Source organism: Ziziphus jujuba, chromosome 7 (assembly GCF_031755915.1).
Source record: "Ziziphus jujuba cultivar Dongzao chromosome 7, ASM3175591v1".
Taxonomy (NCBI): domain Eukaryota; kingdom Viridiplantae; phylum Streptophyta; class Magnoliopsida; order Rosales; family Rhamnaceae; genus Ziziphus; species Ziziphus jujuba.
In genome coordinates, this window is record NC_083385.1 from 18526883 (window position 1) to 18541818 (window position 14936).

Sequence of the window (14936 nt, forward strand, 5' to 3'; positions counted from 1 at the left end):
TGTCTAATTAAAAAAAATAAAAATCAGATACATTAAATATACATGAAAAAGTTGTGAGTATTGACATATATATTCTGGGAGTATATAAAGTATACCAAATATATATATATATATATATTTATATATATGATACATGGTAAAACTACCATATTATGGGCATCAACAATAAATGAAAAAGTTATATATATTAAAAATATATCAAACAATTCTTGATAAATTATAAGTATATTATATTTATTATTATTTTTTTTAATCTGATCATTATTTATAAATAGGAAATATATTGTAGTATTACTTAAATTGCTATTTCATATATTATGAGATATGTTATAGATATTAAAAATATACCAAAAAGTTCTTGATAAACTAAAATTATATAATATTCAGTTTTTTTTTTTTTTTGTTTGCAATCTGATTATTCTTTATAAATTGGGAATATATTAGTAGTATTACTTAAATTGCTATTTCATATGTTATGAGATACGTAAATTTTTACTAAAATTACCTAACTTGGGTAATTCTATTCTATAACACAAATGGTAAGATAGTAATTTATTTTAGTAATTTAAAATAAATCTTATTTCAGAAATTTTCAATACTATGCTAGTTTGTTTTTTAATGAGATCTCATTATGTTATCATAATACATAAATATTTTAAATGTAAATTGTAATTTGTCGTTCCAAGTATGTATGGATATTTACACGTCTCACCTAATTTTGTAATATAGACCTCTTGAAATAGTCAATGCAAATTCAAAAAGATATGTTATTTTATCTAGATTAAATAAATATTTTGCAGTACAAAATGAAAGATACAACGAACAATGGCAAAAGAAAATATCTTATCTATGGATGACAATAAGTTATATTTATTAAATCATTGATCTAATGAAAAAAATTTCTCTTTAGTTTTAATAGTTGAAATATGATGTATGTTATGCATTTATGTTATCTGTATTATAAACTTACCATTATTAAATTTGAATAATATACTTTCTCAAAATAAAGATATGTTATTCTTTTTTTTTTTTTTTTTAATAATTTATTTAATTTATAAACTATTTAAATTTTTTTTTTTATAATTCGAATTCGTGCTTTCATAGGCACAAATACAGATGCTCTATCATCCGGAGCTACTTGTTTTTTTTTTTTTTTGTGGGTATCTTCAAAAAATATAATTATGTAATATGTATTCATATAATATTTATATTTTTGGGTCAACGAACTGAGGATGGGGTTAGAGCCTCAAAACCAAAAATCGACAACCCAATAAAAATGTGGGGCTCCGACCATAAAGCCCAACCCAAGAGAATCCAAAGAAAGGGTATTTTCGGAATTTCAGAAAGAAATCTATGGGTATTTTAGAGGAAAGCCTCTGTGGCCCCATATTCGCTTCTCTCATTCCTCTTCGATAACGAACGCGAAAAACTATGAAAGCATTATAAGAGAAACCCTAGATTACCCTGTTTTTCTTACTTGCAAAAATTTTCCCAAGAAAATCCCCCAAATCCACACCCTAAAATCCAAACAAAAGAAAATTAACGTTCTGGGTTTCCATTTTACCGCTTTCATATTTTTCTCTCTGTCATTTGGTTCACATTTTGCTTCTGTGTATTAGACTTTTTTTTTTGGTTTTCTTCTTTTTTTTTTTTTTTTTTTTTTTTGGTTTCCCCTCCCCTATCTTGGTTGTTTTCAGGGAACATAATTTAACAGGTTTTGAGGCAGAATTTTGGGGAGTACTTTTGGTTTCTTGGAGGAGCTCTGATATTATAGCGTTGTCGTATTTGGGTTTTGTTCTTGACGTTGATGATGATGTTTTCTGTGCTTTCTTCTCTAATGGTGGGTTTTGTGTTGTGAAAATTAGGGTTTCGCTTTTTTTTCCCAACTTGTTTCTTTTTTTTCTCCCTCAAAGGAAGTCTTGGCCTTTTCGCTGTTTTTCATTTGCTGGGAAGCGACTGCATCAGTGTGAGTAATTTGCTCATATTTAATCCATATGTTAGATTTTGGTTGTGGCTTCTGCTTCTGTTCCATTGGCATTTTTTTTTTGTGGGGTTGATTTCAAGAGTTGTTAGTGGATGTTTTGAATTTCATAGAAATAATTCCTGTTTAATTTTTCTTTCTGCATTTTGTAATCTGGGGTTTTGATGAATAATCAATTTCAGGGCTCTTTTCTGTTGGTATAATGTGGACGTAGAATATAAGAATTAAGAAAATTAGCATTTCTTTTTCTTCAGCTGGAAGAAAGATTATTTTTTAGTTTTAACCGTTTTCTTAGATGGATATTTTGTTGCTAACGTGTGTTTAGTTATTGGAATCTTGTGCCTACCTTTATATATTTCATGATGATGGCTTCAACAAGACAAATATGTAGCATTTTATTCCAAACTCTGGTAGTGGACCTTTGATGTTGAAATGGTTTGAAAAGTTATCTACTATTTATTTTTAATGCCACGTTTTTCTTAATTGTTATATATTCTATTTGCAGTTCTGTCATGGTTTTTGGTTTTTCAATCATTTGTAATGATATAATGTTGTATTTATGCTAGATGTATGTTTTTTTTAATGCTTTTTGAAGATATCCTTTTTCTTTTTTATATATATTTTTTAATGTTTTAACTTTTGTGGCTGAAAATTTATTTTGTTTCTAATCAGGGTACGTGAACTTTGATTGGCAAAGATGTCTTCACCATATCAGATTCTGGACAATCGACCTCTTGATCACTGGAAGGTTACAGAGTTAAAAGAAGAGCTAAGAAGGAGGAAATTAACAACCAAGGGTTTGAAGGAGGATTTGGTAAAACTTTTGGATGAAGCAGTCCGTATTGAAAGAGCGAATGCTCAAAAGGATGTGGATAATGGTCTTAATGGTGATCCTCGGGATGTAGCTCCAGTGAAAACTGTAGACACAAATTCAATTCCTATTGAAGGCAATGTGGATGATGGCCGTGAGAAGACTGGAAAAGTGGATGTTGCTCCTGTTCAGGTTGACATTAATGATAGTGCAGCAGCCTTGGTTCAAGGGAATATCCAGGAGGGGTATGTTCTGGTTGATAAAAATTCTGCAGCAGTGGAAGAGAAGCTGGTTGTTCATTCAACTACTGTGGAAACTAGTATGTCAGTTGCTGAGTTTGTGGTACCCAGTGTAACAGAAACTGAGCAAGATTTGCAGAAAATTGAAACTCAGGAGGAGAATGGGGATCCAAAGCCCCAGCTGGCGAATGAGGATTTGAAGACCCAGCTGGCAAATGAGGATTCGAAGCCTCAGGTGGAAAATGAGGATTCGAAGCCTCAGGTGGCAAATGAGGATTCAAAGCCCCAGCTAGAGAGTGACACTTCAAAGCCCCTGCTGGAAAGTGATGATTCAAAGCCCCAGCTGGAGAGTGAAAATTCAAAGCCCCAGCTGGAGAATGTGTGCTCCAATTCTACATCCGGGGATGTTATGCTCAACCTGTCTGCTCCGAACAACCAGGTATCTGCTCCGAACAACCAGGTATCAGAGGTCAGCCCTATTTTAGGGTCTCAAGTAAAATATGATTCTATTTCTACTGATTCTGTGTCAATTAATGAAAAGATTGAACTAAAGGATAATATAATTGCTGATCATGTCAAATTAGAATTAGATGTTATTAAGCCGGAGATGGTGGAACCATCATCCAGTACTGTTGTACCTGTTGGTGGTGACTCGCATCCAATGGATGTTGAAGAGCCACATGAGAGCAAGGCATCTGTTGGGGAGAAGGATGACGACAGTGATAATAATGCAGATTTGAGCAAGAAAAATGATAGTGTAGATGTGGGATACTCTGAAAAGTTAAATTTAGACAGAAGTTCTGGAGATGATTCGATGGAAGAAGATGTGCTAGAAATTAAACAAATTGATTCTAGGTATAATTCTGATGATGTGGGAGATAGGATTGAGAAAATTGATGTTTCTGCTGCGAAGGAGGAGGAAAGTCATGTTGATGTTGTGGGAGATGATTTTCCTGCAGACAAAAAGGATGATCATGTTGAGAATAAGGATCGTCCAACTGCAATTGCTGAGAAAAGGAAGTTTAATGGTGAGCTTTGCAGCCATAAATTTATTTTTCTTTCTTAATTAGTTTCTACTTTTAATTTTAAACATGATTTTATTTGCAAGTTTTGAAGTTTTGCTCCAATGTTCATGTGTAGTTCTGCAGCAGATAGCCTCTGCTTCTGCTTCTGGCATATGTGATTGTGTTATGTCAGTGTGACTCTCAGGCCTTAAAACTGAAAATGCTTTTTTCTCTCTAAGATCGGTGCCCCTAAATTATTTTAAGTATAGAATTGCCTGCAACTTGTATTGTTTTATCTCAATTGCTGTAACGAAATGCAAAGTAAATGTCTTTGTTTGGTATTATCCAGCTTCTTTTATGCCACTCGCTTTTTGGGCATTGGATATTATAAATTCCCATTACTGGTTTAATTCTGTTCATTTGTATTTTTTCCGCATACCATTCAGAATACTTGGCATGCCATTATAGATATTTTAATGTATTTCATTTCTTTCTCTCTCCGTCTATGCATTCCGCGTATTGCATTTACTTGGTTTGTTCTATCTATCAATTTTTGCATTTCGATTATTTGAGTTATTTTATTATGGAAATCTGAACAGAAGGTGAAAAAACAACCAGCAGTAAGCTTGTTTTACCTGTAGTCTTTGGTTTAGGAAGTCGTAATCATTTTCACTGATTAGGTAATTTTGAATATAAATTAATAGGATGGAGGCAATGCCGATTTATAATATGGGGAATAAATTATAAGAGAAACACTATGGTTGTTGAATTGCAAAACAGTTGACAGCTGCTGTGTGGAGTTTACTGTTTTGGTATTGGTAGTGTGGGACACATAATTTTGGACTTCTCATGCTGCCCAGCCATTTTTAGTCCAGCAAACAGGAGCACTTTTTAGAATCTTTACCCTTTTATTGTGGCTTTTGGTATTAGGGGAATGGATCTGTATGTATGTTTTTCGTTCTTCCTTGTTGAATAACCTATTTTTTATCACGTCTGTGATACTTGCAAAGAGTGTCTGTTGTATAGCAACATGCATATTTTTTGTTTTTTTTGATGAATTAGCAAGATGCATATTTGATAGATGAAGGCATATGCTGCTTTCGTTAAGAAATCTTTACTGGTAAAAGACAAATACGAAGTTTGAGACACTGTCCTTCCTTTTCCATCTTCATTCTAACCTTGAGAAGTATCTATCTTGTTTATTGTATATGGCTATTTAAGCTTTTTATGCCTTTATCTCGACCTGTATCCTAATTACTCCATCTGTAGTGTGAAATGAGATCAAATACTTGGTTTTCTACTTGTTAGGAAGTGAACTTTTTGGTAAACTACATTTGGTTGTCCTGTGATTGTTTTCGCTTATGAGAGTACTTTCACAGATCAAGCATTGGGGGGAAACAGTGAGCCTCAAAAGAGGCAGCGTAGGTGGAACTCTGAAAGCCTTAAAGTTCCTGAACCACAAAGTTCTAATATTACACCTATCACACCCAAAGACAATTTTCAGTCAGGTGCTCCTAAGCGCAATTTCTCTAGATCTGACTCAACAGTTAGTGAGGATGCAACAAAGGAACGTGTTGGTGAGTTATTATTGTGAATTCTGTTGGATTTCAGATATTCAGCAACGTTTGATTTGACTTTTTATATATCTTCATCATTCTGCAGTTCCACCGTCACCTAAAACGCCAACTAATTCCCTCAGGATTGATCGTTTTCTACGCCCCTTTACCTTGAAAGCTGTGCAAGAACTTTTAGGCAAAACTGGGAAAGTTACCAATTTCTGGATGGATCACATCAAAACTCATTGCTATGTAACTGTAAGAATCCTTCTCCCTCCCTTGTGTCAGTGCTTACATGCGTGCTCTAAGAAATTAATTTTTATTCCTAGATTAGAAAATTACTGCTTCCTGTATTTAGTTTTGTTGAACAAAGAACCAGTTGAACGAAACTGATTTAATGATTGTGAAATTTCTGTGGAGATGCAGTATTCATCGGTAGAAGAAGCCATAAAGACGCGGAATGCTGTGTACAACTTGCAATGGCCGCCAAACGGTGGGCGCCTTCTTGTAGCTGAGTTTGTTGATGCTCAGGAAGTAAAGACCAGGGTTGAGACTCCGCAGACTCTGCAGACTCCACAGACTCCACAGACTCCAGTTGCATCTGCCAATCTTGGTCCTCCTGTTTCTTCAATCCCACCAAACTTACAGCAGCCATCCCCTCGTCTACATAAGCAGCAGCAGCAGCTTCCTCCTCCACATTCTCTTCCACCACCACCACCACCACAACTGTCTAACCCTGCCCCAGCAAGAGAGCAGCTTCCTCTTCCACCTGCACCTCCACTGGCAGAGAAGCTTGATCCTCCAATTGTCACTCTGGATGACCTGTTCAGAAAAACCAAAGCAATTCCACGGATCTACTACTTACCATTGGCAGAAGAACAAGTGGAAGCAAAACTTGCAATGCAAGGGAAAAACAAAAGGCAGTAGGTAAAATGTTAGTATCTATGGCTGCTGCTCTATGGAAATTGTTATGGGTAGGTCAGTATGTTAGATAATGGTAAGGAAATATTGTATGCTTGCAAATTCTGCAAGTCTGCAATTTTTTCCTTGTTGGAAGGGAATGTACCAGCCATGCCAAAAGGCCCTGATTTTGTTGATGGATTTGGATTTCTAGGAAAACTGCTTTTGGCTTAGGCTAAGTTGTATTGGGTGGATTGGATCGACACACCTCTGGTTTGTATGTTGGATTTCATATTGAACCAGAGTTGCAACTTTTATTTTGTTAGTGTTAGAAGTTAATTTGTATTTGAAGATTTTATGATATATATTAGTCTTGAAATGTAGGATCTATAGCCACATGCTTTAGACTCATCAGTGCATCTTTGGGTCTATTCTTATCAATCAAGTATTATTGCACATGGGGTCCTTCACTGGCTCCAAAATTCTATTAAGAGTTGCTTAGAGTTGTAGCCGCTGGTACTAGAGTACTTTGCCGTTGCAAAAATCTTGTATTTCCACCTTTCATATTTTGCCATCGCCAACTTGGTAGAGCCTGCTACTTTGATTGGGCGCCTTTTTTTTTTTTTTTTTTTTTTTTTGGAAATAAAAAAAAGTCCTGCTAAAATCAAATATACCGTGGTTGTAATCAAGTTGACGTTATAATAGTTCAAAAATAAGTATATGATATGGTAAATGCAATAATCACTCTGTGGATTTGAAGAGTAATTTTTTCCCAACCAAAAAAAAAAAAAAAAAAAAAAGGGAAGAAGAGTAATTTTTATTATTTATTTATTTATTTTTGTTGTCGAAAGATCCACTTTTATGACCTTTATATTTGTATTTAAAGGTAAGACCCAATTTAATTGAAAAGTTTAGTTGTCATTAATGATGAATATTATAGATAAAACATCTTTTATGTGGATACTTATTATTATTATTATCATATATATATATATATATATATTTTTTGATGAAAAATATGCGAACTTGTTTTTTGCTTTAGACGAGGAGAAAAATCATTTCTTATTAGAATGTACAGTTATGATTTATTCCAACAATATGAGATTAAATAATCAATTAATCATTTCCTATAATTTCTAGATTATCAGTTATCTGCAAAAGATTTTGAGGCAACTTCTTCTGATTCCTTCCTTGTGAAAATTTTTTGTAGTTTATGCTTCACATTTGCTGTTGCTTTGAGCTCTTTGGCCATTTTCACACATAATTCTATACATGAAAAACATCAAGCCTGACTTTTTGATGATATAAACTTACATGGAAATGTGTGTATTGTAAGATTGATTGGTAGAAGGGACAAAATTGTTATGGTGCAAATGAGTTTCCGTTTATCCTTCATCAACATTTGAGTATGTATGAACTATTATTTGTGTTTTGTGACTTTACAGACAATGTTGATTTGAGAACAGCATGTGGCAAGTATTTTCGTGTTTCGTGCCTTAGCATTACTGATCCTCGTAGTTTTGTGATTTTTTTATGAATTTAACTGTAATTTTCAGCTAAATGACTTGCAGAAATTTTTTTTTTTCTTATTTTATTTATTTATTTATTATTTTTTCCTTCGCGCTGTAGGTGATTCTGATATCATTAAGATACTGCAGGGCGACCCATTGCATAGATTTTGAGTTTGTTTCGTGCTCGTGAAATCTGTTTTCAGCAGTAGAATTGTTACCTGTGTATTTGTCCTTTTATCATTTTTGAATTTCCTTGAAAGATATAGGATTTCTTGATGTTCAATTTTGTTTCTCTGTAGCTTCAAAATAAGTGTTTTGTGGGTTTAGGATTAGAATTTGAGATTTTTAAACCAGATACAGAAATTCCATGGATAGTTAAAAGTTTGAATTTATGTATGATTATAACATTTCCAAATGATTTAACTGGCCTAATGACCAAACTTGATAAGGTTAGATTTTTTTTTTTTTTTTCATGATTTAAAAGTGCTTAACTTTTGCTGATCAAAAGTAGGGAATGTGTTTGGTCACCTCCTTTGCCATTTTATTTTTCTAGCAAAAAAATTAAATTAAGGGTTAAATATACTTTTATCTCCTGAACTTTACCGTGCTTATTATTTTACAACATGAACTAAAAAATTTGATGCATTACCACTTGAACTACTCTTTTAATGTTATTTCAGTACAATTAATGACTGTTTAGAGAGGTTGACGCAAAGTCCTTATATGCATTGTTTGAAACCAAAATTAGGAGCATTTGAGAAAAATCAAAAAAATAAAAATTGGCTTGGGGTTCATAATATGCTTCCTCTTTCACAATTGACCTCCTTGCTTATAAATGATTATTGTGAAACGAATGAGGAAAAGAAATAGATAAGGAAAAAAATGGAGACAAAGATGTAGATGTAGATGAGGAAAAACATCAAGATTGAGGATCTGTCTCATTTTCATTATACTTGCCTTGCTAATATTTCTTCAAGCTGCCCTAATTTCTTTTTTATTAACGTTGGTACTTCTTCAAGCTACCGTAGTATCACTGTATGCAACTACAACTTATCAGTTATCCCACAAAACTCAAATGGAAGGGGTAATGAAACCATTGTTGAAGCTTGGAATCTTGTAAGCTCCTCCTAATCTTTCTTATGGTTTGGAGTTTGTGTTGGAAGTTTAAAGGATACGAGCTGGAAGGTGAAGAGGGAGTATGCTGTGAACCCAAAGTCAATATTATTATTATTATTATTATTATTCATCCAATGCCCTTGACTTTGTCCAAGAGTAATGAAGGTAAGGGCTAGGGGTGTTCGTCCAATGGATTTAACCAATATTCAATCAAACGAATATTCAAATTTTGATCAATTTAAATTGGTTATTTATTTGATTCAATATAGATATGTGTTTTGATTTTTCAATCTAATCTAATATAATAATAAGAAAAAATCAAATCCAATTCAATCAAATTTTGATCAATTTAAATTGATTATTTCTATTGATTTTGGAATGGATTTAATTTTTATCCAATTCAATCCAATGTTCAATATTATAATAACATAATCAATAATACAAAAAAAAAATTATAATCCAAGTTCAAGTTTCAAAAAAAGAAAAAAGAAAAAAACACTTCCGCAACATTACAATACAACCAACAATTTAACTTCCACAAAAATTTCTAAAACATTATAATAACATAATCCATCTTCTAAACTAAATTTCATTATTCATAAAACATTAAATAGCAAAATCTAAATCATTTTACAAGCTTTGAAGCTTCAAAAAGTCATAAATCAAAGCTTCTCAATGTCTTATCGAAGCTCCACATCCATTATTGCTTTCTTGTCAAGATAAACAAATATTATAATCAATTTTATTAGTTAAAAATGTATCAGTATACAAAATTAAACATCAGTAATAAACATAAATATTAAAATGTTAATATATTACTTTGCTATAAGAGAAATAATCTAGTGAGGTGTATTCTGTTTGGATTGATTATTTTTAAACACTAAAATCAATAATTGATCCAATCTAATTGGATTTCATAATTTTCAATCCAATCTAATATAATTTCATTCAATTGATCTAATAAAATTGGATTAGATTAAATTTGATTAGTCGGTTTCATCAAATGAGTTGTATTTTTGAACACCCCCAGTAAGGCATTCCATCAGCCTCTTCAAACAAAGTTTCAAATTGTATTAAAATGACACTAAAACAGTAATTTAAATGGTAATGTGTCAAAACCTTAAGTTAAAATAGTAAAGTAACAAACACATTAAAATCCAAAAGGTAAAGTCTATTTAACTCTTAAATTAATAATTTCATTCTATTTTCAAGTATGGGGCATGTATCTAGCACAGTGAATGGATTTTTAATTTTTTTTTTCCTTCTTGCATAGACCTTTTTTTTTTTTTTTTTTTTTGGTGACTTGACTATGTCAAAGGTTAATTTTGTTTTGGAAATTTCTTTTCTTCTTGGTTCTAGCATTTTTGGTTTTTAATTTTGAAAAAAATATAAAAGAAAGGAAAATTTAAAAGCTTGTTTTGTAATTTAAAAAAAAAGAAAAAACTGAAAATGTTTTTAAAAATGAAAATTATTTTTCCGATTTCAAAATAACTCTAGAAAGTCTCAACAAAATTAATTTTACTAAATTATCCTCCTCTTCTTCTTTTTTATTTTCACTCATTTTTTTTCTTTTTTAAAACAAATTACATTCTTTTCAGTTTGAAGGTCAAATTCTATGTCTCTTTCACTTTCTTGAATTGCCAAAACTGGAGGCCAAGGTGTTCAAAGGTTATGATTTCTTAATTTCCAGTACGACTCTATCGTTCATTAACAACACACACTTTTTGCAACTTAGATATTCTTAGGACAATGTCATAGAAATCTCAAGCTTCTTTCATTGGTGTCTGAGCCTGGCCAAACGCTTCCACCGAATGAGGTATCCAAACATATCAACAAGAAAGCTGAAAAAAAGAAAAAAGGAAAAAGAGCCACCAGCAAAAAGCTCGCTTAGCAACGGTGGAGGATCTGCTTTTCGACAACTATGGTGATACATCACTCTTGGAGTTTGAATCAACTAGTGAGGATGAAATTAGAAAATGGACAGAGATTAGAACGCTTTATGATGTTGTTGAGGGTCAAATATATATTGATAACTGAATGAGTGCAAAAAATTCGAGCTGTGGGGAAAAACATAGCCTTCATGGTTGTCCGAAAGAGAAGTTCCACCATGCAACTGTTGGCCATTTAGTTACAAGGTAAGTAAAGGAAAGAGAGAAATCATACAGATATATTTTTAAATAATTTAAAATTAAACGATATAAAAAAGGATAATTTTGAAAATTTAAAAGTAATTATGTCGAATTGTTTTGGTATTGCAAATAGAAATTTTCATTTAAAAATCATCTAAGGCTATTCTAGAATATTATTATTATATTGTTACTAGTATTGATCCCATGCGATGCACGGTATATCTAACTATAATAGATGATTTTGAAAATTAATTATATTCAAATTGAATCCAATTAATTAACTATATAATTCTTATTATAACAAAAATTGAAATTAAAGAGGAAATATTAGTCAATAGTTATATGTTTGATTGATTGGGAGTTAAATATCACTTGCTTCATTAGTTATTTACATGTGAAGACCTTTAAATTTTATAAGGATACAAATATTTTTTTTCAATGAATGTAAATTTTTTTCAATTCCTAAAATTAAGCCATCATTTCAAATTAAAAAGCTTTTTTTTTTTTCATTATTTGAATTAATTTGAAAATTGACCATGTATGGTTACCATTCTTCTTTTAAGAAGATTAAATAAGAAGATCAATTTAATTATTGAAATCTATATATTACAATATTGAATCATCATTATTAATTTCAAATAATTAATTATATTATGATATTGAAATCTATATATTATAATATTGCAATTTATTACTTTACCTAGATTCAATCTCATAATATAATATAATTATATTTATTATTGTTATTATTATTATCATTATTATTTATCCTATAACCTTATAAGATAATTTATTTATGGTTAGATATATTTTATTAAGATCAATTTCATTATTGAAATCTATATATTATGATATTGAAATTCCATTTATTGCACATCTATCTATGTGTATGTATTAATGTATGGAATGTAATTATAAATTACCATATACAAAATCTTTTTATTTTAAAATAAATTAAATATAATAAACTAACATAGATATTAATAAAGAGATAATAAATCTATCTTTAATATTTTTTATTCTTTGTAAATAATTAATTTTTTTATATTAAATTCTTATAATATAATTTAATTACCTTTATTATTATTATTATTATTATTATTATTTACTTTTTACTTTGTAAGGTAATTTATCAATTGTTACATATATTTTATCTTGTAAAATAATTTATTATTTTACAATTAAATAAATACAACAAATAAATAAATATACTAATTTATAAATTATATAAATTAGAAGATCTATTTTATCATTAATCACTGTACATAAAGTCTTATTATCTACACATAAAATAAATATAACAAAACAATAAAAATATTAAAATATACATTATTATTTTTTAAAATATTTTTTATTATAACTATCTTTTTAGATGTGTTTTGATTATAAAATTAAGGAGATTTATTTGAGAAAACCATCCATTATCACCATATAACTGATAAATTTGAAAGAACTAAAAACATAAATTTTTACAGAAATATGAAAGGTTTAAAATCGAAGTGAAAAAGTAATTTAAGAATTAGGTGAAAATGTCAAAATTATTAATGATTCAGGTAGCATATAAAGTGTGTCGAGTATGGTTCATAGATGTTACTATTTACTACTATACTACTTAGTGCCTCCTACTGTCCAGTGTTGTGCCTATTGTCCAGACCACTTGATGATGTCATCATTTGTATAAATATTATAATAATACGTAATACTGATTATTCTACTTTTATATATTATATAGATTCTAATTTATAAATCTAATTTAAATTTAAGAAAAAAATATTTAAAACTAATTTTAAGAAAACTTACTAACAACTAAAAATACTTCTTATTTCTTTTTCTTTTTTATTTTTCAATGACAACTACAATTGGTTTGATTTATGTCATTAGGTACGTGAGCATGTAGAGTGCATCCATCTTTTTCTACCAAAACTAAAACGAAAAGGAAGTAAAAGAGGGGAAAAAGAAAAAGATATATACCATTATTACTTTATAAGATTATAAAAATCATCTTATCAATTTAAAAAAAATAATTTTAGTGTTTTATTTTATTTTATCTAATTAGATATTTAATTTTTCTAACAACTCCAAGTCTTTAATTAAACTTTTTTTTTTTTGGGAAATAAGTTTCCAATTAAACATTTAAAAATTATTTTAAAAAATAATAATAAAATACTTAGATTATTTCTCCAAATTACCCTCATTTTAAACACATGATCACTCTCCTACCTTTCAGGCTTCAATCGAGACATGAGGAGGAGACGCACACTAACATTCCTTTCAGTAATTCCCTGAGAAAAAGAAAAAAAAAATAATAATGAACAAAAAAAAAAAAAACCAAAAACAAAAATCGTAAAACTAATCAATTTTTTCCATTAGCCAGCCGGGTTCAATTGAAGCCCCCAAAAACATTTTTTCTCATTCAGCTCTTGGTTTTCTCATATAGCTCTTGGTTTTCAAAAATCAAATAAAACAAAAAAACTTTAATAACTTTAATAACTAAAATAGAAATATAAAAGAATAAAAACTATTAAAACATTGAATATCGAAATTTTAAATAACCGGAAGGTTACATTTACTAATTTATAACCAAATGTATTTAATTTATTTGGTAAATAAAATAAAATCAAATAATTTGTTTTGAATATAAATATCAATTTTCCATGTTTAACAATTTTATTCTAAAAAAGATATCTCAAATTTTTTCATTGATAAAATAAAATTATACTATTTATGAAATTTTTTGTGTCCAAAATAAGAAAATATATTTATTAATTTCCATATAATCACATTTGTATATATAAAAATATTTAAAATATATTTGATTATGGGAACCATATATATGCAAATGCACTTTATGACATATATTATATTATAATAATAAAATATATATTTTTTGGTACAACCAATAGAAGGTAAAAATATCATATTCTTTCAAACAATTTTTTTAATTCACATCCAAATCTATTATATATATAGAAATATTCTAGGTCATATATATATATATATATAGATATATATTTAATGATTATAACAATAAATTTTATATATTGGATACAATTATAGAAGGTAAAAAAATACCATGCTTTAAATAATTATTCAATTTGATGTTGATTAATATTTTAATAGGATCATAAATAATAATAAAAAAAATAATATTTTATTTTATTGATAATTTTGGAGCAAATTTAAAAAAATATTACGATAACACGTGGTAGTGACTCTTCTTATTTTATATATTATATAGATAATATATTAAAATATTATATTATATAATGTTATAATAATAAGAATAAAAATATATATAATTTAAAAAGGGTAGTACTTGCATTCTTAGTTAATGATCTTTAAGATATTCTCCATTGGTCCTAATATAATTGATCAAAATTTGGTCTTTTTCGGTCGTTTATCTAATATAATAATAAAAATATACATTAATTGGTAATAAAATAAGATCAAATAATTTATTTTGAAAATAAATCTTATTTTGCTAGTTTAACAATTATTATTTATGATATTATATTTTTATTCCCAAATAAAAGATATCTTTATTAATTTCCATATAACTATATTTGTACATATAAAAATATTTAAAATATATTTAATTAAGAAAATTATATATATGCAAATACATTTTATGTATTTGACTTATTTGGTAAATAAAACAAAATCAAATATTTTGTTTATTTTAAATTTAT

At 28.9% G+C, this 14936-nt stretch overlaps 1 protein-coding gene across 1 annotated transcript; it reads left to right on the forward strand.

The window, feature by feature from the left end:
- The first annotated feature begins 1385 nt into the window (after positions 1-1385).
- Positions 1386-6932, forward strand: LOC107425402 (uncharacterized). The gene is made up of 5 exons (XM_016035404.4): positions 1386-1966; positions 2654-4059; positions 5415-5612; positions 5698-5849; positions 6018-6932. Exons 2-5 carry the CDS (start codon positions 2679-2681, stop codon positions 6516-6518), a joined length of 2232 nt encoding a protein of 743 aa, XP_015890890.3. The 5' UTR covers positions 1386-1966; positions 2654-2678; the 3' UTR covers positions 6519-6932.
- The last annotated feature ends 8004 nt before the right edge of the window (positions 6933-14936 follow it).